Source organism: Marmota flaviventris, chromosome 9, assembly GCF_047511675.1.
Source record: "Marmota flaviventris isolate mMarFla1 chromosome 9, mMarFla1.hap1, whole genome shotgun sequence".
Lineage (NCBI taxonomy): Eukaryota > Metazoa > Chordata > Mammalia > Rodentia > Sciuridae > Marmota > Marmota flaviventris.
Window position 1 is genome coordinate 101,929,554 of NC_092506.1, and position 24,453 is coordinate 101,954,006.

General features: G+C 53.1%; 1 protein-coding gene across 7 annotated transcripts; it reads left to right on the plus strand.

Annotated features, from left to right (window-relative positions):
• The first annotated feature begins 65 nt into the window (after positions 1-65).
• LOC114088813 (transgelin) lies at positions 66-24,292 on the plus strand. 7 transcript variants are annotated; one of them, XM_071616726.1, is made up of 29 exons: positions 66-753; positions 2,659-2,780; positions 3,047-3,211; positions 3,298-3,343; positions 3,754-3,855; positions 3,964-4,047; positions 4,773-4,872; positions 5,170-5,235; positions 6,314-6,407; positions 6,785-6,837; positions 7,569-7,640; positions 8,110-8,181; positions 8,365-8,427; positions 9,256-9,374; positions 9,644-9,717; positions 9,800-9,866; positions 10,391-10,464; positions 10,607-10,730; positions 11,041-11,158; positions 11,772-11,908; positions 12,086-12,194; positions 12,498-12,574; positions 12,753-12,799; positions 13,072-13,177; positions 13,763-13,873; positions 22,519-22,710; positions 22,816-22,993; positions 23,282-23,384; positions 23,721-24,292. In XM_071616726.1, the coding sequence occupies exons 1-29, from the start codon at positions 571-573 to the stop codon at positions 23,863-23,865; spliced, it is 3,003 nt and encodes a 1,000-aa protein (XP_071472827.1). In that variant the 5' UTR covers positions 66-570; the 3' UTR covers positions 23,866-24,292. The 7 variants fall into 7 exon arrangements, with proteins under 7 accessions (XP_071472827.1, XP_027786335.2, XP_071472828.1 ...); XM_027930534.2 differs by lacking the exon at positions 8,365-8,427; XM_071616727.1 differs by lacking the exons at positions 22,519-22,710; positions 22,816-22,993; positions 23,282-23,384; positions 23,721-24,292 and adding exons at positions 15,231-15,344; positions 15,428-16,853.
• Positions 24,293-24,453: the final 161 nt, after the last annotated feature.

Consider the following 24,453-nt stretch of genomic DNA (forward strand, 5'->3'; position numbering starts at 1 on the left):
CTGACGTCAGCGGGCGGGCCGGCCGCCCTGCTGTTTACCGCCGCGCGGCGCAGCTCACTTTCCCGAGTTCCGAGCGCCCCGGAGCCGCGTCCGCCCGCCCTTAAAGAGCCCGCGTCCGGGAAAACTCGCCGCCGCGCACGGCGTCCGGCTGCTATCACGCCCCTCTCCTTCCGACCCCCCGCCCTTCGCGGCCGCCCCCGCCGCCGGCTTCCCCTCCCCTCTCCCGGCGTCTCAGGGCTCCCGGCAACCAGCCGCCCGAGTTCCCACAACCCTGGCCGGGGGCTGTAGGGTCGCGGGGCCGTGCTCAGTCCCTCGCGAGCTGGGGTCCCTTCCTGCAGCCTTGCCTCCCCCTCCCCGCCGCCCCCTCCCCTCCGGGGCTCCTGGGAGCGCCTCCGCGGCTCCGGGGAGGGGACGTTTCCTAATCTCAGGCCGGGGTTAAAGTTCTGGTCCGGGTGAGATGCTGGAAGCTGCGGCCGCAGCCGCAACCCGTCCCGGAGGTGTCCTGTTGCCTGTCTCCGCCGCCACCACCACTGCTACCGCTACCGCTGCCACTGCCGCCCTGCTGGGGCCATGTTCGCTCTGGGCTTGCCCTTCTTGGTGCTCTGGGTGGCCTCGGTCGAGAGCCATCTGGGGGTTTTGGGGCCCAAGAACGTCTCGCAGAAAGACGCAGAGTTTGAGCGCACCTACGTGGATGAAGTCAACAGCGAGCTGGTCAACATCTACACCTTCAACCATACTGTGACTCGCAACCGGGTGAGGGCTGGGGCTGGGCCGGTGGTGAGTGGGTGAGCAGAAGGGCTAGGCTTTGCTTCCACTCCCCTGCTTTTTTAGGAGGCTCCATGAACCAGGTACCCGGCTGGGGTTGTTTCCCAGAACCACACAGGAGCCTTTTGACCAGTCCTTTTTTTCACCAATGTTTCTCTGAAGCTCCAGCGGTACAGTTTTTGAATTTATCGTATTCCCATCTTCTCTTCTACCTGTTCCCTTTCACCATCTGTGGTCTGAGCACACTGGGCCTGCTCCATATCCTGACCCTCAGTATCTGGTAGTCCTGGGGGGTCTGAGTTCAAGGGAAGCTTGCTTGCTACTGGGTTTACCCAGACAACCGCAACAAATGAGAGAGGCCTGCAACTGAAAGGCTCTGCCCAGGCAAGTAGAAGTCAGACTCTCTGGGGAGATGAGTGAAGGACTTCCCAGTCCTCTCCCTACTTCAGAGAGCCAGCTGGCCTTCCAAGTGGAGGGTGGTAGAGATAAGATCAACAGCAAGTTGGGTGGCAAGGGAAAGGGAGTTAGTCCATCCCCTTTGAAGAATCTGTCTCACCCGAATTTTTCTTTGGATTCTTCCCAAATGTGAGAGTGGTTTCTTCCCAAATGTGAGAGTTGAGAATGGGCATAGTTAGGCCTGGGAAGTCTAGACCCTAGGTAGAGCACTCTGGGAGAGCTCTTACAATCAGGCTGGGTGGTCTCCTGCCTAGCTTTCTTGTTCTCTCTCCGTGACTGGGTCTAGATTTACTGGAAAGCAGTGGAGTTGAAAATGAAGAATTGGGATGCTCTTCAGGCCAGACAGGGTTTGGTTTCTGGAAGGCCAGGATCTGCCTTTAGTACCTGGTTTTCTGAAGTTTGATCTCCTCCTGCTTGGAGTCCTTTTTTCCCCCATATCTGGGGTCATCCCAGAGCTATCATGTCTAACTGGGTATGGTGGCACACTTCTATGATCCCAATTATTCAGGAGACTGAAGCAGTAGGCTCACAAGTTCAAGGACAGCCTGGGCAACTTAGTTTACCCTGTTTCAAAAAATAAAAAAGCTGGGGATATAGCTCAGTGGTAGAATGCCTCTGGGTGCAATCCCAGTACCCCCCCCCCCCACACACACAATCACAGTACCACACACACACACACACACACAAAAAAGGCCTTTAGAAAAATACTACTCTAAGCCTTGGGCTTCAGTACCCCAATAACAAACATTTCCAGGATTTATTTGTTTTTTTTATTTAATCTCCCACCGTTCTCTATATATTCCTACATAGCTAAGGGTGAGGGTATTATTGTATACCAGAGGAAATTGAGGTTCAGAGATGTGAAGTGACTTCTCTACAGTCCTGTCCTTTGATCAGAGCTAAGGATACAACTTAAGTTTTCGACACCTCCCACATTTTCCCCATGATTCCTCTACCCCATCCCCACTGGGCTCTGGCCTCCACTTCAGTTGTTGAACCGGAGCTTCCTGCTGGTTTCGTGGCTTACAAGGAAGAAGGTTGCAAACACTTCTTGCTCTTCTCTGTGTGTGTGTGTGTACGTGTGTACGTGTACGTGTGTACATGTGCAGGCCTGTGTGTCCCATGTGCATGGAAAGGAATGGGCTATCTTAGAAACTCCTGAGGTCTCCACTATCTCTGGTCAGGGTGCTGGCCCCTCGGTGCCTGGTCCTGCTGCCCCGCACACACCTGTGGCCAGGAGCCAGCCTCTTCATGAACCTCTCCTTTCACTTAGCACCAGTACCTCCTGGAGACAGGGTTTATTCTAGCATCAGAGCATAGATGGTGTCCTAGCCTGACCAGGATGGATGAGGGAGGGCAGGGCTCACAGACTCCTGAGGCATGTGTTAGTGATTGTGGGGAGAGGTGTGAGTGAGGGTACCTCCATGTCATCTGCAGACCGAAGGCGTGCGTGTGTCCGTGAACGTCCTGAACAAGCAGAAGGGGGCGCCTTTGCTGTTTGTGGTCCGCCAGAAGGAGGCTGTGGTGTCCTTCCAGGTGCCCCTAATCCTGCGAGGGCTGTGAGTAGGACCTGGAGATGGGGGAGGGGTTGTCCTGGGCCAGGCCTTGCTTGGAGCCTCACACAGGAGCTCCCTTGTTTCTTCTCCCCAGTGCCTGAGCCCAGAAGCTAGTCAGTAGCTGAAGGCCAAGTCAGCCAGCCTGGAGCTTGTCAGCCTAGGGCTCAGGAGGTGTGGGAACCTGATGGGAAGAACTGGGCCTTGCTTCTCTGGAGTGGCAGGCCAGCTGGCATGGTAATCACATTGTGACTCTCTGCTTTGGGCCACAGGTATCAGCGCAAATATCTCTACCAAAAGGTGGAACGAACACTATGTCAGCCCCCTACGAAGAATGAGTCTGAGGTCCAGTTCTTCTACGTGGATGTGTCCACCCTCTCACCAGTCAACACCACATATCAGCTCCGGGTCAGCCGAATGGATGACTTTGTGCTCAGGTCTGCAGGGTAGAGAGGGAACCATGGGGACCAGCTTCATTCCTAAGTCCTGGGTGTGACTACAGGGGATCTTCTCTGCCCTGCAGGACTGGGGAACAGTTTACCTTCAATACCACTGCAGCCCAACCCCAGGTAAAAATCCCTGTTGACCTCCTGTTGAAGGAGAAATGGAAGAGCTTAAACATGAGAGCAGGAGTGGTCAGTGGTGTTTCTGGGGCTTACAAGTGTTTACTTTCTCCACGGAGGGTTTCTCTGGAAGCCCTGCAGTGATGAGGGACAGATATTCAGCAACAGTACAGAGATACGGGACTGGTTCCCATCTTTCCTATTCTGCCTCCCAGACACTGCCTTTAGTGCCCAGCTGTGGTTGAAGCGGGGTGGAGAGCAAGTGTGCTTATGGGCAGGCCCCTCTCCCCAGAGAGCCTCCGCTGCCCAACCCAAGAGGATTCTGGGGCCTTGCTCTGGGGAGACTGTTCCTTCTAGGGGGGTAAAGAGAGCATGCTCATGAGGTAAGATTCTCTTTGCCCTTGCTGTGCCCTCAGTACTTCAAGTATGAGTTTCCTGAGGGAGTAGACTCTGTGATTGTCAAGGTGACGTCCAACAAGGCCTTTCCCTGCTCAGTCATCTCCATCCAGGATGTCCTGGTAAGTTGCCTGCCCTTTTGCTTTCCTCCTATGAGTAGCAAGGCCATTAAAGAGAGGGGATAGGGCCCAGGTTCCTGTCCATCTGTCTTTTCCCACCTTCCTCTATAGTGCCCTGTGTATGACCTGGACAACAATGTCGCCTTCATCGGCATGTACCAGACTATGACCAAGAAAGCAGCCATCACTGTGCAGGTAGGAAGTGCACATGGTCCTGTCGAGGATGCGGCTTGCAGAGAAGCTGCTGGCTTTCCAAATCCGTTCCTTGTTCTCTGCCCCATTCCTACTCGAAACAGGCTATCTAGTTCCTGTGACTTTGGGTCCCCTGGTATGTGTGAGTTGAACTATAATCCCAGTCACCCTTAGGAATAGAAAGAGCAGAGTTCTCTTTTTTGTTGTCTTTATTTCATTTTTATAAGGTGAGTGAGGAGAGGAAAGGGGCCCTAGGGTCCTGTTTAATACTAGGTGTTATCCTTGGCAAAGGCCACGACCTATTCTGGGGACAGGGAAGAGGAAGTCATGTTTTTACCTCACAGTATCAAACCCATGCATCTGACAAGTAACATGGCATCTCCACATTTTTTCTTGGCTGTTGCTCAGCCTGAAGTAGGATAACCCATGTGAGGCACATATAAATTTGCTCACCTGGCCATGGTATAGGTTTAGGGTTGAAGTTCTGCAACTAGAAAATCCTGGCTCTTCCATGTAATGGCAATATGACTCTTCGCTAACTTCTTTAAGTCAATACAACAAGGATAATAATAGTACTTTCTTCAAGGATCTTTTTGAGGATTAAGTAAAATAATATATTAAAGAGCTTAGCATAGCATCTAGCCCAAAGTAAGTATTCAGAAAAGCGCTGTGTCCATGATGGAATGATCCTCCTCCTCCTCCTCCTCTTCTACCTCATCATCTTACAGCGCAAAGACTTCCCCAGCAACAGCTTTTACGTGGTAGTAGTGGTGAAGACTGAAGACCAGGCCTGTGGGGGTTCCTTGCCTTTCTACCCCTTTGTAGAAGGTAAATTTTGTGCCCTGGTCCTGGCTTGGTATGGGGAGGTTTGGTGGCTTCCTGGGAGTTGGAAGTACCTGCATGGCTGTTGGTGGATCTGATGAGAGATGCCTTTTTTTTTTCCTTTTTGTGGTGCTGGGGATTGAACTCAGGACCTCATGCATGCTAAATGTGCACTCTACCACTGTGCTATTACTAGCCCTCCAGATCATGAGGTTTTGGCCCTGAACTCTCTGTGTCCTGCTCCTACCAATTCTAGCTAAGCTCCAAGTAACCATCTTTGGCACTTTGACATTTTTCTTCCAGATGAGCCAGTCGATCAAGGGCACCGCCAGAAAACCCTGTCAGTGCTGGTATCTCAAGCAGTCACATGTGAGTGTGCGGAGCTGAGTGGGATAGGGAGCTTCTCTGGTTATTCCTCTCAGACCTAGGAGAGAGGGTGCTCTCTGATTGGGAAGGGTGACAAGGACCTACTCAAGTAGGCTTACGGGTAGGGAACAGGTATCTTAGCAGACTTCAAGATGGAACGATCCTGGAGGGGGATCCAGTGTAACGTGGGACAGAGTCCATGGCAAAAGATGGAACAGCTGAGTTCTAGTGCACTCTCTGTCACTTATCAGCGGAGGAATCTCCTAGGTCCTCTGCAATAGAAATAATAAGATAGTCCTATTAAACTCAGTTGTTAGGCTTAGCAGAAAATTAGTAGCAAAGTGCTGGACCCTAGATAGTACTCAATAAATATTTACTGAGTGATTGAATGGGGCTTTTTTTTTTTTTAATGTTTTTTTTAGTCATCCATGGACCTTATTTTATTTATTTATTTTTTATGTGGTGATGAGAATCGAACCCAGTGCCTCACACATGCTAAGCAAGCACGCTGCCACCGAGCCACAACCTAGTCCTCATAAATGGGGCTCTTTATAAACTTGAGAGTATAAGATAAAAATAAGGGATTTTGATGAGAGGAGAAAAGCTGCCCCTTGAGTGCCTCATTGACTCAGCAAATATTGATTGAGCCCGTCCTGGGTTCTGTCCCAGGGCTATAGTTCTCAAGGAGCTCCCGTGTAGACGACAGGAGGCTGTTGCTATACAGGGTGCCGAAAGTTGTGATGAGCAAAGGACAAGTCACTGTGGGAATGTAGGACTGAGAAGGCATCCTAAAAGGCACAGTCCCTGTGCTGTGGTTTGAATGTGGTCAAGATGGGGTTTTCAAGAAGTAGAAGAGAAAGTTCTAGCCCAAGAAGCAACATGAACAAAGACAGGATCATGTCAGAGCTTAGTGCAGTTAGAGTACTGTCAGTTGTTCATACTGGCTGAGGCATTGCATTTGAGGGGTTATGTGGTGAGAGGTTGGGCTGGGCAGAGGAGCCAGATAATGATGGCCCTTGGGCATCATGATGGTAATGTTGAAAAGTTTGCGTTGTTCACCTTCCTGCTTCCTTCCCTGTAGCCGAGGCCTATGTTGGTGGGATGCTCTTCTGTCTGGGCATATTTCTCTCCTTTTACCTATTGACCGTCCTTCTGGCCTGTTGGGAGAACTGGAGGTAAGATGGAACTGCCGAGCCCTCCCCTGGTCGAGGGTGGGTGGGCAGGGAGTATGAGTGAGATAGCCTGGCAGGATCTGAGCTGGCTCAGGGTTATCTCCTAACTGTCCTCAGGGCAATGCAAGGCAGGTGCCTATTAGAAACTGTGGTCCATAGGCCACTTCTCTGGAAACTGACCAGGAAGGGGAACCTTAATCTCTTACCCAGGTATAGAGACCCCACATAGCTCCTCAGCCCAGGAGGAACCCAGGATCAAGGTTGGGGTTTAGGGTTATAGGAATCAGAATGAGGTAGAGAGGGTAGAAGGGAGGTCAACTTAGCATGGAGGGATCTTCATCTTACCCAGTCTGGGTATCCTCTTGATTCTGTCACTGCAGGCAGAAGAAGAAGACTCTGTTGGTGGCCATAGACCGAGTCTGCCCAGAAAGTGGTATCTCTAAAGGGCCCGGGTGGGAGGGCAGGATTTGCTTAGTCCTGGGGAGGGAAAGTGGTGGATGGTTCTCTGTGTGGTTAGAGGAGGAAGGGTTGTGGGTTTCTGAATGTTTGGATTGGGAGTGACATTCCACAGATGGAAGCAGGGCTGGTGTCTTCTGCTGTCCATCCCTATGTGTACCCTGGAAGCTGTTGTGTGGTCTGTTCTCCATGTCTAGCTACGCTGTCTGTCATAGGCAGTGCTGCTTACAGTCTTTGAGATTATTAACTTTCCATTCTCTCCCTCCCCCCACCCCGCCCTCTCTTTCTATTCTTCCTCCTGCTTGGGACCTTCTCTCTCAGCTTCTCTCCTTGGTAAGCTCCAGGTGCTGTGGGTAGAGGAGCTACTGTCAAAGGGGAGGGAGGTGAAGCACAAGGGCTGTCTGGGGGAACTCGAGCAGCTGGATGTCATTTGTCCTTGCTGCTGGTAGCTTAGTACATGGTTTCTTTGACTTCCTCTCTCTTTAGGGAGAGCACAGGGTGACGTGTTTCCATTGAACACATTGGAGTTCAGGGCATCTGGTAGTGGTGGTGGGTGGTAGTGAGGTATTTGCCTGGAGAGGTACTTATTCTTCACTGTTGACGTGGCCCCTTTATAACTGTCTTCTTTGGATTGTCCCTTCTTTCTTCCCCCTGGTCCTAGGCCTCTCTTTGCTTCCAGGGTAAGGGAATCTTGACTTCTCATTGCAGGGCACCCTCGGGTCCTGGCTGATTCCTTTCCTGGCAGCTCCTCCTATGAGGGTTACAACTATGGCTCCTTTGGTACGTGTCAAAACCAGAGACTGCTTGCCCACTGCTGAAGTGGCCATTGGCTTTTTTTTTTTTTAATTGATTTATTATTATTATTATTGTTCAAAACATTACAAAGCTCTTGACATATCATATTTCATACATTTGATTCAAGTGGATTATGAACTCCCATTTTTACCCCTTATACAGATTGCAGAATCACATCGGTTACACATCCACGTTTTTACATACTGCCATATTAGTGTCTGTTGTATTCTGCTGCCTTTTCTATCCTCTACTATCCCCCCTCCCCTCCCCTCCCCTCCCCTCCCCTCCCCTCCCCTCCCCTCCCATCCCCTCCCATCTTCTCTCTCTACCCCATCTACTGTAATTCATTTGCCATTGGCTCTTTGATGCCTGTGCCCTCACAGCTACTCAGAGCCCCATCAGGATGGGTCCAGTGTCCCTTCCCCACATACCTCACCATTTACATTCCCTGCAGAAAATGGTTCCGGATCTACTGATGGTTTGGTTGACAGTGCCGGTACTGGGGACCTCTCTTATGGTTACCAGGGTAAGTGGGACAGGCAGGGGTGTGTGGTACAGGGCTGCTGTTGGCTGGGTGAAGCGTCATGGTGGGCGGTTGCCTCTTCTGCCAGATGCTGGAACCAGCAGTTGCCTGCTGGTCTGCCCCTGTCCTCCCTTATCCTTTCCTCCTTGGCCCCAGTTCCCTGGTAACTTTCCCTTTCCTTTGAAGGGCACGACCAGTTCAAGCGGCGCCTCCCCTCTGGCCAGATGCGGCAGCTGTGCATTGCCATGGGTAGATGTGGGGAGGGGGTGGGGCTGCCCTGCCAATCAGCTCCTGCCAGGGCAGTTGACTGGGGCCTGCTGGCTCCAGGGTCAGAAAGATGCTTGGTGCATGGCTTCCTCATCTAATGCCAGTAATACTAGCCTGTGTGTCTTCTGAGAGAGACAGGCACTGGCCCCTGATGCCAGTGGGCTGGCACCTTGGCCACCACAGGTCAGATGTTATAGTTTGCTGTCTCATTTGCCAGCACCCTCTCCCCAGTCTGCTGGGGACAGGCTCCTGAACATGGGAGTCACGTTCTGGCCTGTGGGGCTTTGGTCAGGTGAGGTCATAGAAGGAAGCTTCTGTAGGCAAGAGACAGATGAGGTCAAGGAGAGGTGCTCTTCCTGGAGGCAGCCTCTTGCCCTTGCCTGCACCCCAGGCTCAGTGGGTCTTGAACTTAGTGAGGTTCCCAGCAGTGTCTTCTCAGAATCCACATGGCTGGGCACCTTCTAATCAGCATGACTGGCCAAGTTCAATCCTGTTGCTTGTGTTGGGGCCTGGGGTCTGCTCAGTGTCCTGCCTGGGAGCCCTACCTTAGGGAGGAGAGCCAGGAGGGGAGCAAATCTGGAGCTGACCCTGGTTGGTGGCCTCTTTGCAGAACTCCTGTCACTCCCCGCTGACTTAGGAGCACCTGATGTCTCCCAGCACCTGGGCCCACCTCTACCCCAGCTCTGAGCCTTAGTCCACAATTTGCCACTTCCCCAGAGCCTAGTAATTTTGACAATTGCCTCAGATGGGTGGGGGCAGACCTTGGGTTTTGTGCCCAACAGCTGACCCCTTTTTTCCTGCCCTTCTCAGACCGCCCCTTTGATCCAGTGGGCCCTCGACCACGACTGGACTCTATGAGTTCCGTGGAGGAGGATGACTATGACACACTGACCGACATCGATTCAGACAAGAATGTCATTCGCACCAAGGTCTGACACCATGTGCCTGGCCCTGGTCAGGGGTTTTCTGAGGAAGGGACCTTTAATTTGAGGCCCTAGCCATCTGGTTCGTCAGGGAAGCAGAGGGAGAGAGCTCAGGGGAAACTAACTTTCCCTCCGACCCCTTGACCCCAGCACAGACCCTCTTGGTCTAACTGGTTACAGCAGTGGGATAGCCTAGAACCCTGAGCTGGGCCTGTATGAGGGAGGCCCCTTCTCCCAGCTAGTGGTAAGTGGGGCTCACTCCTGATTCTCCTCAGCAATACCTCTATGTGGCTGACTTGGCACGGAAGGACAAGCGTGTTCTTCGAAAGAAGTACCAGATCTACTTCTGGTGAGCAGGACAAGCCGGTTCCTTGTGGGAGGTGGAGTGCTTCTCAGTCCTGCCCACCTCACTGCTCCTTGCTACTCCTCAGGAACATCGCCACCATTGCTGTCTTCTACGCCCTTCCTGTGGTGCAGCTGGTGATCACCTACCAGACGGTGAGAGGGCAGGGACTGGCTCAGTTGGCCACAATTCAGGACTCTGCCCTTACATTCAGAGCCTCCTAGCTGGGAGCTCTGCAGTGAGTGCAGGTCTTAGATTCCATTGCCAGGTTTCCAATCCTAGCTCTGCCTATGAGCTGAGAGGCTTTGGAAAAATCAGTTAACCTCCCTGAGCATCAGTTTCTTTGTCTGCAAAATGGGGCAACATAAATGTTGTGAGAATTTTGAAACAAACATCACAGGACTTTGTAAGAGTTGGTTTCTCTTCCCTTTTCTCTAGACTGTGAGACAGGAACTTCTGTCATGATCATGCCTTGGGGTTTTCAGCCACAGCTATGGGGGTGGATAATGACTGCCACTTGGCATCCCTCTTTTCAAAAAGAGCACGTCCCCTGGGTACTACATGTACATGCTGTGTGTACACTTACTGTCTTGTCAGTCTGGCCCAGGTGGTGTGGCATGGGCCATGAGCTGAATCTGGCACATTAGCAGCCACATTTCCTGCCGCACTCCTGCTGCAGGTGGTGAATGTCACTGGGAATCAGGACATCTGCTACTACAACTTCCTGTGTGCCCACCCACTGGGAAACCTCAGGTGGGGATTGTGCTGGGAGTTCCCCTCTCCAGGGCAGTGGTGAACTGGGGAAGGGGCAGGGGCTTTGTGAAGTGCCTGCCTGGGCTGGGGAAGAGGCCTGAGTGTGAGGCCTAGGCAATGTGCCTTGTGTTGTTCCTTCTAGCGCCTTCAACAACATCCTTAGCAACCTGGGGTACATCCTGCTGGGGCTGCTCTTCCTGCTCATCATCCTGCAGCGGGAGATCAACCACAACAGGGCCCTGCTGCGCAATGACCTTTATGCCCTGGTGAGTGAGCTGCTGCCTGCTGAGACCAGCTCAGGCACACATTCTGAGCTTTGGCTCTAATGCATCCTTTCTGGCAGGCATGGCCTTGCCCAGCCCAGCTCTGCTGTGCCCAGACCTGCCCTGCTTGGCCCTGTACTGCCCCATCTTGCTCCACCCTCTCCTCCCTTGTCCAGTCTAGCCCTGCCCTGCCCTCTCTTCCCAGCCTGGCACGTACACCCACTCAATATACATCCCACTCTGCTCCTCTCGGGGTTCTCTCTTAGGAGTCCCTTCTTCCCTTCCCATTTCACCTTCTCTTCCTCCCCTGTAGGAATGTGGGATCCCCAAACACTTTGGTCTGTTCTATGCCATGGGCACTGCGCTGATGATGGAGGGGCTGCTGAGTGCTTGCTATCACGTCTGCCCCAACTACACCAATTTCCAGTTTGGTGAGTGGCGTCTCCCTCTTCTCTGGGTAAACCTAGAGCAGGGATCTGCCCAAGCCCTCACCCACAGGATCCCCACAACAGCTGTGTAAAACCTCCCAAGCCTGGGGTGAGGACATATGAATGCACATGTCTGAAGTATAGAAAACAGGCAGCCGTCGATCTCTTCCTGCATGGAGGCATGTGTCATCACTGAGAACAGAGGGCATCAGGAAGTGGCCCCTGATGTCAGGGTGCTCACAGGCTAAGTCATTCAGACTAAGTTGACCTTGTCATCAGGTCAGACTCTTGGTGACCATCATTGTGGTGGCAGGGACATTAGGGACTACTGGAGCTTAGGTTAAGTACCAACTCACCCTGTGGCCATAAGGAGGCATTGGGCTCTCTCCTCTTCTCTAATTGTCGGGCCTGGGAGTTCTCTGCTGAGGCCTGGTAGATGTTTCTTTTTTTTTCAACCAAGAGATTTTATTGGGGGCTGCCCGAAGGGGAAGAAAAGGAGAGAGCAGAGAGAGGAAAGGAGGAGGGCAGAGAGAAAGAGAGCAGAGGAGAGAAAGAAGAGGAAGAGGGCAGAGCCTGGTGGTACTTCTGTAGTTCACTCCTGTGTCCCCCAACCCAGATACGTCATTCATGTACATGATTGCTGGGCTCTGCATGCTGAAGCTCTATCAGAAGCGGCACCCAGACATCAACGCCAGCGCCTACAGCGCCTACGCCTGCTTGGCCATTGTCATCTTCTTCTCCGTGTTGGGCGTGGTGAGGGCCATTCACACACGTGGGTGTGCACATCCCCCTCCACCTCCTGCAGAAGAAATCTTGTTCCTTCCCTAAGGGAAATCCTAGCCTGGCTATGCAGCCAGCCCTAGCAAGGACAGGCATGGGAGTGGGTGCCAACAGCACCCCTCAGCTATGCCTCCTGTGGCCTCCTGACAGGTCTTTGGCAAAGGGAACACGGTGTTCTGGATTGTCTTTTCTGTCATTCACATCATCGCCACCCTGCTCCTCAGCACACAGCTCTATTACATGGGCCGCTGGAAGCTGGGTGAGGGCATGCTCAGGGCAAGATGTATGAGGGGGAGGCTGGGAAGCCCCCTGGAATGAGGGGTCAGTGGCCTCAGGGACTTGGACCTGCAGAGACCCTCTGGTTATGTCCTTTCACTGGAGATCAAGCTTGTCCCCCTGCTTTGCACCTTGGCCCCTGTGGAGGTACCACTGGGTGAGGAATTAGAAAAGGCCTTGGCATTCCTGGGTTCTCTGGGCCCTGGCTCCTCTCAGCTGGCATAGGCCAGGGATCCAGCAAAGAAGGGTGCCCATGCCGTTCAGCTCCGTGCCCTCCTCCTTGCAGACTCGGGGATCTTCCGCCGCATCCTCCACGTGCTCTACACGGACTGCATCCGGCAGTGCAGCGGGCCCCTCTATGTGGTACCTGCCCAGCTCCCCAGCCCCTTTCTCCTCCGTATAGTCAGTTCCCTCCACGGGGATAGGGAGGTGTAGTGGGAAATCCAGGGTAGGGGTGGGGACCAGCTGACTTGGGCCTTCTGCCACTTCTCTCCCTATTTCTCTTCCCCCTCTCAGTCCCCGTGTCTCTGCTTCCCCCCAGGACCGCATGGTGCTGCTGGTCATGGGCAACATTATCAACTGGTCGCTGTGAGTGTGGCCATTGGCTGTGGTAGCCTGGCTGGGCAGACAGCTGGGGATGTGGCCAGCCACTGGCTGCCTCAGGGGCTGTGGACAACTTATAAACCTTGGGCACCAGAAATTGGGGCTGAGGAGAGAGGTGTTGGTCCCTGGGTTTCAGAATCTTCTGTGAGCTTCTGAACCAAGTCCAACATCATGGTCAAGCATGGTGGGGTGGAGGCAAAGGAGAGCCTTCTGCTCTCGGCCCTCCCCTCTTCACTTGCCTCTCACCCTCTTCCCAGGGCTGCCTATGGGCTCATCATGCGCCCCAATGATTTTGCCTCCTATTTATTGGCCATCGGTATCTGCAACCTGCTGCTTTACTTTGCCTTCTACATTATTATGAAGGTGAGCGGGGAAGGACTGAGCCTCCTCTGTCAGCTGCTCTGCTTCTGGCCTGCCAGGCCCGCATTGAGGTGGAGTGAGAATTTTTCTGCTCGTCTGTCTGTGCCAGTGGGGTTTGAACAGCAGGAGGCTACACCCTCTTGTGTTTGACCCCTGGGAGCCACTGCTGGGCAAGATCCCTGCTACCAAGCTGCAACCCAGCCCAGGGCCCTTTGGTTGCTGAAGAGGTTGAGGAGGTGTAGCTCATTTTGTCAGTGATGGGCTTGAGCCTCTAAGGACCGGGGGCTTCCCAAGGGACCCCCCAGGCCATGCAGTGGGAGAGGAGAGCCCCCTGGCCAGGACCCTTTGTTGGCACAGGGTTCTGGGTACATGGAAGCCCAGAGAGGGTGAATATCAGGGAGAGGACCAGGCTGCTTGCATGGGGACTGAATGAGCTTGTAGTCATGAGGTGCTGTGAATCCAGGAAGGCTTCCTAAGGAGTGAGTCCTGGGAGTCTGAGAGGCCTAGGAGAGGAGATCCAGGGAAGGCCAGGATGTGGCCTGGGGGAGTCCTGGCTCTCAGCCCATTTCTCCCCCGACCCCCACCCAGCTCCGGAGCGGAGAGAGGATCAAGCTCATCCCCCTGCTCTGCATCGTCTGTACCTCTGTGGTCTGGGGCTTTGCACTCTTCTTCTTCTTCCAGGGACTCAGCACCTGGCAGGTAAGGAGTCACTCCCAGGCTCACCGTGAGCTGACACAGCTTGATGGGGCTGTGGGCCAGCACTTCCATAGTTGCTTTCTCATTACTTCTCCTGATATTCAACATTCTAGCACCAAGATAGCCCCATTTTACTTATGAGGCAGCTGAATCTCAGAGAGGCCAAGTGACCTCCCCATTGGCACAAAGCCAGTGAGTGGCAGCTGGGGTTTCAAGCTAGAGCTGTGAGACTCTCTCCCCAACCTCAAAGGGCACTGCTGTGTGTAGGGCTTTGAATCTGTAGTCAGAACTAAGTCTGACATGATATCTATCTATGAGGCACTTATATCTAGTTCAAGAGAGTCACTGATCTCTTGCGTTTTTGTTTTTCAGTTTTATTTATTATTTTGGTGTTAGGAATGAACCCCAGGCTCTTGCACATGCTAAGCAGATACTCTTATCACTGAGCTATATCCCAGCCCCTAGTTTATATCTTGCTGTTTACAACATATTTAAAATGAAGAGCAAGGGTAAGCTAGGATATGGGTATTCAGGACAGAGGATGGAGAGGTCTCTGTGAGGTAGGAGGTCCAGGAAAACTTTCCAAAGGAAGCAGGCTTTGCTCTTGGCCATAAAGGCTCTGGGTGATGGGGAAGAGCCCTGTGGCCCAGAAATGCTTGACCTGAGTAATGATACAGAGGTAGAAATGAATAAGGTAGATTTGGAGGTCAATGAATGTACCAGTTTGGGAACCAAGCAAGGACTGCAAGATCCTTGAGGGCAGGGTGGGTTGTGGTCCTGCCTGAGCCCTCAACTTAGCAGATAGCCCTGGATACAGGGTGGGTGATCGGTAAATGTTTGGGGGGTAGAGGTTGTAGATGTCTGGGGGGTGAGGTTGTAGATAGAGTAGGGAGGACCTTGGGAATCTCAGGTCGTGGCCACTGTTGTCTGGAGCAAGGTTACGACCTGACAGTAGTGCTGGAGAAAACAGTAAGCCTGAAGGACAGATGAGAGCAGGGGTTAAGTCCAAGGCAGGGTGCTGAGTTAGGAGTCAGCTGTGTCTTTGGGAATCTCTTGAGTTGATGGCATCTTCAGTTAATCATGTCTCCCTGCTTTTAGATAAAGGAAAAGAATCTGAAGGGGGGAGGATGAGACTAAAATAAAATGAAAGAATAGAAGGCAGCAATCTTGGGCAGAAATTTGTAACAAAAGTCCATTTCTTAGATGTGGGGGATGAGGACCAGAGACAAGTCAGAACAAGGCACTTTCCTGACCAGCTGGGAAGTGGGGGTGTCCTGGAGTGATACTGGAGGTGGGCCCAGCCCTAGCCTTGCCAGGGCAGGGCAGGGTCAGGAGGCAGCTCTCCCTGTGCTTCCCCCAGAAAACCCCTGCAGAGTCAAGGGAGCACAACCGGGACTGCATCCTCCTCGACTTCTTTGATGACCATGACATCTGGCACTTCTTATCCTCCATTGCCATGTTTGGGTCCTTCCTGGTAGGCACTGAGCCCAGGTGGGAGGGTGGGTAGGGGCAGAGGTTGCCTCTTTCTCTGTGCCTGATGCAGTGGCCATCTCCCAGGTGTTGCTGACACTGGATGACGACCTGGATACTGTGCAGCGGGACAAGATCTATGTCTTCTAGCAGGAGCCAGACCCTTCGCTTCACCTCATGGGGCTCTGAGCTCCTCTGTCACCTGCCAGGTGCTTCTGTAGCTCTGGAGGTGTGAGTCCCAGGCCTGCTGCCCAGCACTGGGTGGCAGCGGGACGGCAAGGTCTAGTCCAGACCTAACTTGGGACAGTCACAGGGTGGCATGGGCCTCACAGCTACCCTCTGCAAGGGAGGAGGCCTGCTTCCTGATACCCCAGACATTGGCCAAACTGCTGCTTTCTTCTCAGTGTTGGGGCTTTCTGTGGTCCCATCCCTTGGCTCTTTGTCCCTCTTCAGGAGGAAGGAGAGAAGGCAATGCCCTCCCCATTTCATGCCTTCCATTCTGCCCATCCTTCTCCTCCCCCTCAGCCTGGGACCCAAAGCCCTTTCTTCCTCCCATGCTCCTGCTCCAGGGCCCTGGACTGGGGCCTGATTCTCTGCCCTGTCCCAGGATCACAGTTCTCTGGGACTGTTCCTAGCTGCCATCACTGCCCAGGATGGATATGGCTGTGGGATTTCAGGGGTTGGCTGGTTGGTGCTAAGGCCTGCAAGGGGCCCAGGGCAGGACCCTCCTCCCTCGACCTGCACTCGGGCTGACTCTTTAGCAATGAGAGTCAGCTCAATTTGAGAGCTGCCTCTTGTCTGAAGGGCTGGATTCAGATGTTACCCTCTCATCCCATGAGTGCTCAGACTGATGCCAGCACCAGGATTGGAAGGAAAAGTAACTCACCCGTCCGTCCCTTTCTGTATTTCTATGCCCTCGGTCCTGCCAAGCCCCAGCTGGGGCCTTTCAGTGCCATTGACACTGCCCAAGAATGTCCAGGGGCAATGAAGGGATGGTGCAGAGCCCAACCTTCACCATGGCCACAAGAGTCCCAGTGCCTAATTTAGAAAGAAAGGGACATGCCATTGTCCTTTATGTCCCCAGGCTCAGCCTCACGCTAGGACCCAGTTTCCGTTTCCCAGTTTTTTGGCTTCTGAGTTTCCGTCCAGGCTCCAGCCAATTTCTTTTTGGTTACACACACACACACACACACACACACACACACACACACCTTGGAGTTTACATGGAGATGCCCCCAGCTCTGGGCCTCCTGGCCACTCCAGTCCTTGGCTTCCCTTCACCTCACCTGGTCCATTCCAGATGCCAAGGACAGGGGCCATCAGGTCAGACCTCTGCCTCGGGGGTGGGAATGTGCATTATTCTCCCCAAGTTGTTTTTATAGCTCTGCTTGGGCTGGGGAGAGGAGATGGGTCTGGGTCTTTTGTTTCAGAGCCCTGGTTTGTCTTTCCATGCTACGGTTGTGTTTGTGTTTTCTATGAATGAGTGCATTCAATAAAGAGACAACCAGATGCAGTTCCTGGGCCCTTGTTTGCTCTTATGTCCTGGGTGGAGATGTTGACACTGGTTGTGGTGAGGGGCAGTGTTCTCCAGGTCCCATTTCTCTTGAGACCTTCTCTTTTCCATGCCATGGTTGCATTAGGTTTCTTGATTCCCCCGTGTTTTTCTCTGCCTTGAACAACATCATTAAGTCAATAAATATTTGCTGGGGGCCTACTTTGTACCAGGCACTGTGCTGGGCACAGATTAGATATTGGAAAATCCTTTGCCATGCAGTCTACCCTCAAAGATCCCCCCTTACCTGGCAAATAGCAACTGCCTCTACCTACCTGGCCTCCACCCACCCTGCTGAGACCAGCTTCATTTCTGCCTGAGCATTTCCCAGCTCTGCAGGCTGCAGGCCCAGGCAGTGCTCCCGGATGTGGCTTTAGTTGGCAGTGTGTGCAGGCCATGGCAAGGTGGTGGTCAGGGATGGCAAGATGGTAATGGATGATGGGCAAACCCCAAGAGAAGGGGATTTTGAGATATTCTTGGAAGGTTTGTTTAGATTTCAGCAGGCCGAGGACAAGACTTGGGGGCCAAGGAGTTGTGAGTTCAGGACACTAGGTGAGTTCAGAGGTCTAGGATGTCTGAGAATGGAGGGGTGGGCTTTTCTCTTGCTGATCTTTAGCTTCTCTCCTCTTTTCCCTTCAGGCGCCACTGAGAGGCACTGTTGCTCTATATATCACTAGGCTCTGGCGCTGGCAATACTAGCTGTGGTGGGCGGAGCTTCTGAGCCAGGCTCTGTGCCTCCCTGCCAGGCCTGTCTGTTCCTCCTGCAGCCTTGCTTGGCTTGGGGTGTTGTACAGTGGAGAGCGTTACATCCTCCTTACCAAGTCTTAGGATGGTGGGTGCCACAGCAGTAGCCCAAAAACCCCACTGGAAGTCTCCCACTTTTTTAACCTATCCCTTCTCAAAGCTCCTGTAGCAAGCCACAAGCAAGGTGTCAGTGGATCTTCCTCTTGGGGTGATGTAGTCTAGTCTGTTTTCCAGAGTAGGTAGGGCAGTCCCTGAGTTCAATCCCCAATTCTAAAGGGAGGGAGGGATGACCCAACTTCCTGAACCTTCTACCCTAGTGTTAGTGTCTCCAGTCCTGCTGTGCTTTGGAGAACTTTTTATCACTGCCCTCTGGATGCGGCCACTGTTCACTACAGTACTGCTGAGTCCTCAAATCCTACTCCCTCCTAAAGTATGTAACTAAAGATGAACCCCAACTGAAAGCTGTCCCCAGGATGGTACAACTGAGAAGAGTGGGTATGGCAGATGTGATAGTACCAGTCTGCAATTCCAACTATTTGGAAGATGAAATAGGAGGATGGCAAATTGTAGGCCAGCCCCAGCAACTTGGAATGTCTTGAAATTAAAAGGGCTGGGAATGTAGCTCAGTGGTGGAGCATACCCGAGTTCAATCCCCAGATTGCAAAAAAATTTAAAAAGTGGGTGTGACAACTTCCCTAGTGCCCATCAGAGGTGGACAGGGTGCCTGTTTCTGCCACTCACCACTCATCATGTGGCCTCAGTCATCATAAAATGGGGATAGTAATACAGTCTCACCATGTGGCTGTGTTAAGTGACAGTATTTGCAAAGTGCCTGGCATGGAGTAGGTCCTTAGTAAAGCATAGTTCTCACCTCTGACTAGAGTTAGAAGCCCCAGGAGGAGAGAAGGTGACTGTTTTACCCCTACAAGTCCCAGGGATCCCCAGCTCCCTGGTCCCTTTCCTCTCTGGCAGACTCTCTTGAGTTCCTCCTCCCAAATTCGGGGGCAGGGAGAAGTGAAGCAGGAGCAGCCCTAAATCCGGAGGCAGGGAAGGCCTTTGTGGTCCTGCCCATAAAAGGCTTTTCCCGGCCCGACTCCTGCCGGCAGCATGCCCCGCCCTGGCCCGCTCCATCTCCAAAGCACGCAGAGAATGTCTCGGGCAGCCCCCGACAGACTGCTCCAACTTGGTGTCTTTCCCCAAATATGGAGCCTGTGTGGAGTCACTGGGGGGCGGGGGGGAGGGGACCAGAGTCGGTTTCCTCGGCAGGGAGGGGGCTGAGGGCGAGCTGGCGGGGAGGCTGACGTCACCACAGTGGCAGCCCTTTAAACCCCTCACCCAGCCCCTGCCCCATCCTGTCTGCCAAGCCCGGACTCGAGGCCATACTCCCTGCTGCCAACTCTGAGGAAGCCCTGTGAGTGAGTACACTCTCCAGGCCTGGGAGGGAACTGGGGCTGGAGCTCCACGCAGTGGTGTATTTCAGGCAGGACTCTCCAGAGGTCTCCAGGGTGGTGGGCTTGCTGGCTGGGAAAGACCACAACCCTCTCAGTTTGTATTCCCAGGCTCCAGACCTGAGCTGTCCATTTGATGCATAGGATGGATCCCTGGAGTCCTGAATTTGAGACTGGGTAGCCCCAGTCTTCCTGAAATGCTCAGATGATTTGGCTGGTGCAAAGGGCTGCGTGGTGGAAACAATTGGCATAAGAGGGAGGCTCCGCATTTCTGTGACACTCACACTACAGGGTGTGTGTGCAAACTCAAGGCATTGCCTGATTAGGCCAAGGCTGTGTGTCCCCTCTAGGAGAAGTCGAAAGAGGTGAGGGCCACGTGAGGTACTAGTTCTGGAGAGCAGTGGCCCCTTGGAATGGTCCCAGGGTTTGAGCAGCATAGGGGAACCCCAGAGTGAGCTCCTAAGGCAGTGTGAAGGACCACAGAACTCTTTTTCTTTCTCTCTTTTCCTTCCTTCTTTCCATGGTGCTAGGGATCAAGCCAGGGCTTCTTGCATGCTAAGCATCCCTCTACCACTGAGCTATACCCCCAGCCACACAGAACTCTTGCATTTCAGAACAGGCTGGGGTGGCAGGATGAAAGGAAAAGCTGGAGAATTTCTCTTACTGGGAGCAGCTTCTTCCACAGGCTGAAAGAGTCCCCCCCCCCCATTACAGGCAGGTGGGTGGCAGGTTCAGGAGCTTTGAAGAAATAGCTGGTCAGGTTGGGGATCCTTAGCCCTTCCCACTGTGTCTCAGTGGTTCGCCTTCAAAGGGTAGCTGTGAGGTGGGCCATGTTTACGTAGTAGGGGTAATTTTGGTCCCTGGAGTTTAGATGAGCCACCCCTAGTACTTTAAGGGATCTGGATGTACTCACTCTTGTTCGCTGTGTTTTCTGGTGATGAGAGCAGGGGTCCCACAGTCCTGGAGAGACCCCTTGGTCAGCTTGTTCTTCTAGGCTCTGGCTAGAAGAAGGTGCTTCCTGCCCTTTTTCCCACTGCCCACCCTCAAAAAAGGGCTTACCTCGGGGACAGGAGGCCTGACAAGGAGCCACAGGGCAAGAGCATCAAGGCTGAGCACCAGTCCTCCTGACCCCAGAGCTTTGTCTAGAAATGCCACTGGTTGCCTGCCTCTTTCTTTCCTTCTCCTCTTCCCAATGGCTTGAAGGTGGGACTGGGGTGGCTTCCATCAGAGGACTCTAAAGGATGTCCTGGGACTCTCCACTTTCAGTATCTCCACCAGGAGGGAGGCAGGGAAGAAGAGAGGTGCTGGGTGGAGGTGACGCGAAGAGCATTTCATTGCCCTTCCTTGCTCTGACCAAAATCCAAATATGTCTCTAGATCGAGGGGCTGCAAAGTTGTGTTCTTGTCACCATGAGCCTTGACTCCTTGACTTGTACTTTCTCTCCAAACCTCTTGGGACAGAAAGCTGCCAGTGGGGTGATACACTCTCCTTTCATGCTGTTCCTCCCTTGCCCAGCATGCGGTGTGGGTGTGGGAAGGAAGATGTGAGGGTGGGAGGGGGCAGGGGATAGAAGATGATGAACATCTTGGCCTGGACACCTATCTGGGATGGTGGGACAAAGGTCCAGACGGAGGCTGGGTGGAGGCCAGAAGGAAGGATTGGCGGAAATCAGTTGGCTGGTCCAAATGAATTGTGACTTTTGGCTACAGTCCTTTGTGCAGGAGCCCGTGGGTGGGCCAGACAGTGGGTTGGGGACGGAGGGTCTTGGCTATGTGCAGCTGACCAGGGGAACACTGCCTCAGGATTCCCCTGCATCATCAGTTGGAAAAGGGGTGGTGGGCTAAGAATTCCACTGCCCCCCAGTGCTCAGAGCACCATGTCCTTGCAATGACTCACCTCTACCGCACAAATGAGGACACGGACTCAGAGAGAAGGCTGGCATTGAGAGGAGGTTCTTGCGGGGGTTTTTGTTTGTTTTTTCTCTCTCAAACTTTGTCACGGGATCAGGGAATGATTTTGGGAAGAGGGTGGGTGTTGGAGGGGGTGATGATCATTCACTGTGTTTGTCTTCCTGGCCAAGGCTGGCCCTCTCAAGGTCACCTGCAGGAGACCACTAGGCCTAGGCAGTTGGGAAATAGTTCACAGATGCTATGTCATTTTCACCACCCTCTGCATGGATCCTGTCATCCTGTTTCACAACTGGGGAACATCAGCTCAGCAAGGCTGTCCGCCACGGGGAAAGGAAGGGCAAGACAATGGAGTTGGCCGGGACCAGAGTGATGTGATGACGAAGCTCACTCTGCTTCCCATGGGATGGGGGATGGAGAAAGGGTCCCAGGCCTCACATGTGGGAGGTGAGGGAGGGTGCTGACTGCCTCCATCCTCACATCATTCTCTCCCTCCCAACCTCTGACTTTTCAGAGGCCATGGGATGGGTCTGGCCTCCTCTGCTACCTCTTTTGGAAGGCTCTTCAGATAAATCCATACCAGGGTGACACCTGCGGTCAGGTCCCATTTCTCTTGACCAGCCACACCCATGTCTGCCCAGAAACCCATGCCCCTGCTCCTGTAGCCTTCCCTCCTCTCGAGTGCCAAGCCCAGGCCCTGAAGCAGCAGCTGTGGCCTGGGGCGGGGCTTCCCATGCTCTGGCTGGCAGATTCTTGGCTCTGGAATATCCCTGGGGGGCCCTGACTTCTTGGTTCCCTAAGCTACTGCAGTGTCAGGAGCCTGAGGGGTGGGGAAAAGTGAATGGGTACGTCAGCTCCCTGGAGGAAATGCAGCTGCTCTGCCAAAGACTCTTGGGTTTTGGTGGCTTTGCCAGTCTCAGCCTCTTCCGCTGTAAGGCCAGAGACTGAGTGGACCTGGCAAGGAGCTGAAGTTTTGCACTTCCAACTTCTGTGCCAATAAGGGTTGGAGGTAACTTGTTCCTTGAGGCAGAAGCAGTAAACTACTTCACATCTACCTGGACAATGACAACTTCCGGCTTGATTTTGGGGGGTGATATGACCTCTGGAAGGCCCTTCCAGTGCCTCTAGCCAGTCTTGACAAAGACTCTAGACCAGGGCACAGGTTCTAGCCTATTGTCTGCTTTTGTAAATAAAGTTTTATTGACACATAGCCATGCTCATTTGTTTATGTATCGTCTATGACTATTTTCATGCCACAACAGCAGAGAAGATATGGCCCATAAAGCCTAAAATATTTACTGCCTGATTCATTACACAAAAAGTCTATAGATCCCTGCTTAGAACTCCGAACCTCTTATGTCCTGGGGTTCAAGTTCAGAAAGGCCTCTACACTAAGGGGATGGGTCTGGCCTAAATGTGCTGCAGTAAATGTCTTTATGCAGAGCTAGAAGATCTGCCTGGCACAAACGAAAACAGCAGTTTCCTAATTCTGTGACCCTTTCCCTTCTCTGCCCTGCTGTGATTTAGCTCTCTTGCAACATGGCCAACAAGGGTCCTTCCTATGGCATGAGCCGTGAAGTACAATCCAAAATTGAGAAGAAGTATGACGAGGAACTGGAGGAACGACTGGTGGAGTGGATCATAGTGCAGTGTGGCCCTGATGTGGGTCGTCCAGATCGTGGCCGCCTGGGTTTCCAGGTCTGGCTGAAGAATGGTGTGGTGAGTGGCACCCTGGGAAGGGGAAGGGGGCTGGGGTTGTGCCATCCTGAGGTGCAGGGTCAGGACCTCTAAGATGAGTGCCACGCTGTGTCCTATGCCTGGCAGATTCTGAGCAAGTTGGTGAACAGCCTGTATCCTGATGGCTCCAAGCCAGTTAAGGTTCCAGAGAACCCACCCTCCATGGTCTTCAAGCAGATGGAGCAGGTGGCTCAGTTCCTGAAGGCAGCTGAAGACTATGGGGTCACCAAGACTGACATGTTCCAGACTGTTGATCTCTTTGAAGGTACAAAGGGAAAAGGGGCTGGAACCAGTCGGGAGGGAGGCAGGCAGGCAGGTGACCAGGATTCTGAGGCAGGGAGAAGGAATGATCAAATATGCCTCATCCAGGGTCTAGTAATCTGTACCTAGCAGTAACAGGAATTGCCAAGAGAATGCTACACTGTACCAACAAGGACTTACTGGAGCCTCCTTTGGCATTGTCCCTGGCATTCTGAGAGACAGGGGCTATCTCTGGTGAAGTCCTGTCTATATCGTCCTGAAAATGTCTCCTGGCTGCTCTTTCTTCTTATAGGCAAAGACCTGGCAGCAGTGCAGAGAACTCTGATGGCTCTGGGCAGCCTGGCAGTGACGAAGAATGATGGGCACTACCGTGGAGATCCCAACTGGTTTATGAAGTATGTGGCCACCAGGGATCTCAGCCTGATTTCTTCATGGGATGGGGGTGGCTTGGGCTATTCAGCTTGTGGGAATGATCAGAGGAAGCAGAGCTCCAGGAAGGTACCAAGTGAGGGTCTAGGACAGGGGGAATTATCGTTTATGCTTCTTGACTCCTTCCTTTCTTCTCTCCTGTGCTCAAGAAGGTTCCTCAGCCTCTGGGGTCAGCTAGATGAGGGGGAAAAGAGTGAAATCGGAAAGGAATGGAATCTGATGAGGAAGCAACTGAGGGACTAGAAAACAGGTGGAAGATACCAAGTTCTGGTGAGTCTTTATCCTGGTTCCTCTTCTTCTAGGAAAGCCCAGGAGCATAAGAGGGAATTCACAGAGAGCCAGCTGCAGGAGGGAAAGCATGTCATTGGCCTTCAGATGGGCAGCAACAGAGGGGCCTCCCAGGCCGGCATGACGGGCTACGGAAGACCTCGGCAGATCATCAGTTAGAAGGGGAGGGCCAGCCCGGAGCCCTGCTTGCCCGCCCGCTGGCTGCTGCCTTCCTGCTTAGCCTGCCTCACTTGCAGCTGTGTGCGTTCTTAGCGCTGTCCAGGTGTAAGGCTGTCACTGGGCAGAGGAGACTGCACAGTGGCAGCTCTTCACACCCCCCAGCCTCAGCCCTACTTCTTACCTCAAAGCACCACTGCCCTGGCCCCTTCTCCCAGCTGTACCCCCGCCTCTACTGTCTCCCTGTCCTAGGCTGAGCAGGGGGACATGGGCTGGGATAGTGTGGGTATGGGGCAAGCCCATTCTCCTCCTTGGCAGCAAGAGCCCATTGATGGAGACCCAGCCGGCTTTCCCCCATCTTTTTCTGGAATTTTCCTTTTGGGGTTAAAATTCAAAAAGGAAAAAATATATATACGTCCATCTTTTCTCAGGCCTGTCTGGCAGAGTTTGATTTGCCCTAGTCATTCCTGTTATGGTTCCAGGAAACCCAAGCAGAAAGCAGGTGGCATCTGGGGTTCGGGTGTGTTCCTGGCTGCTGTCCTTTGGAGGACTCTTCATGCAGGCCATGGACAGGAGAGTGAATCTTGAGGA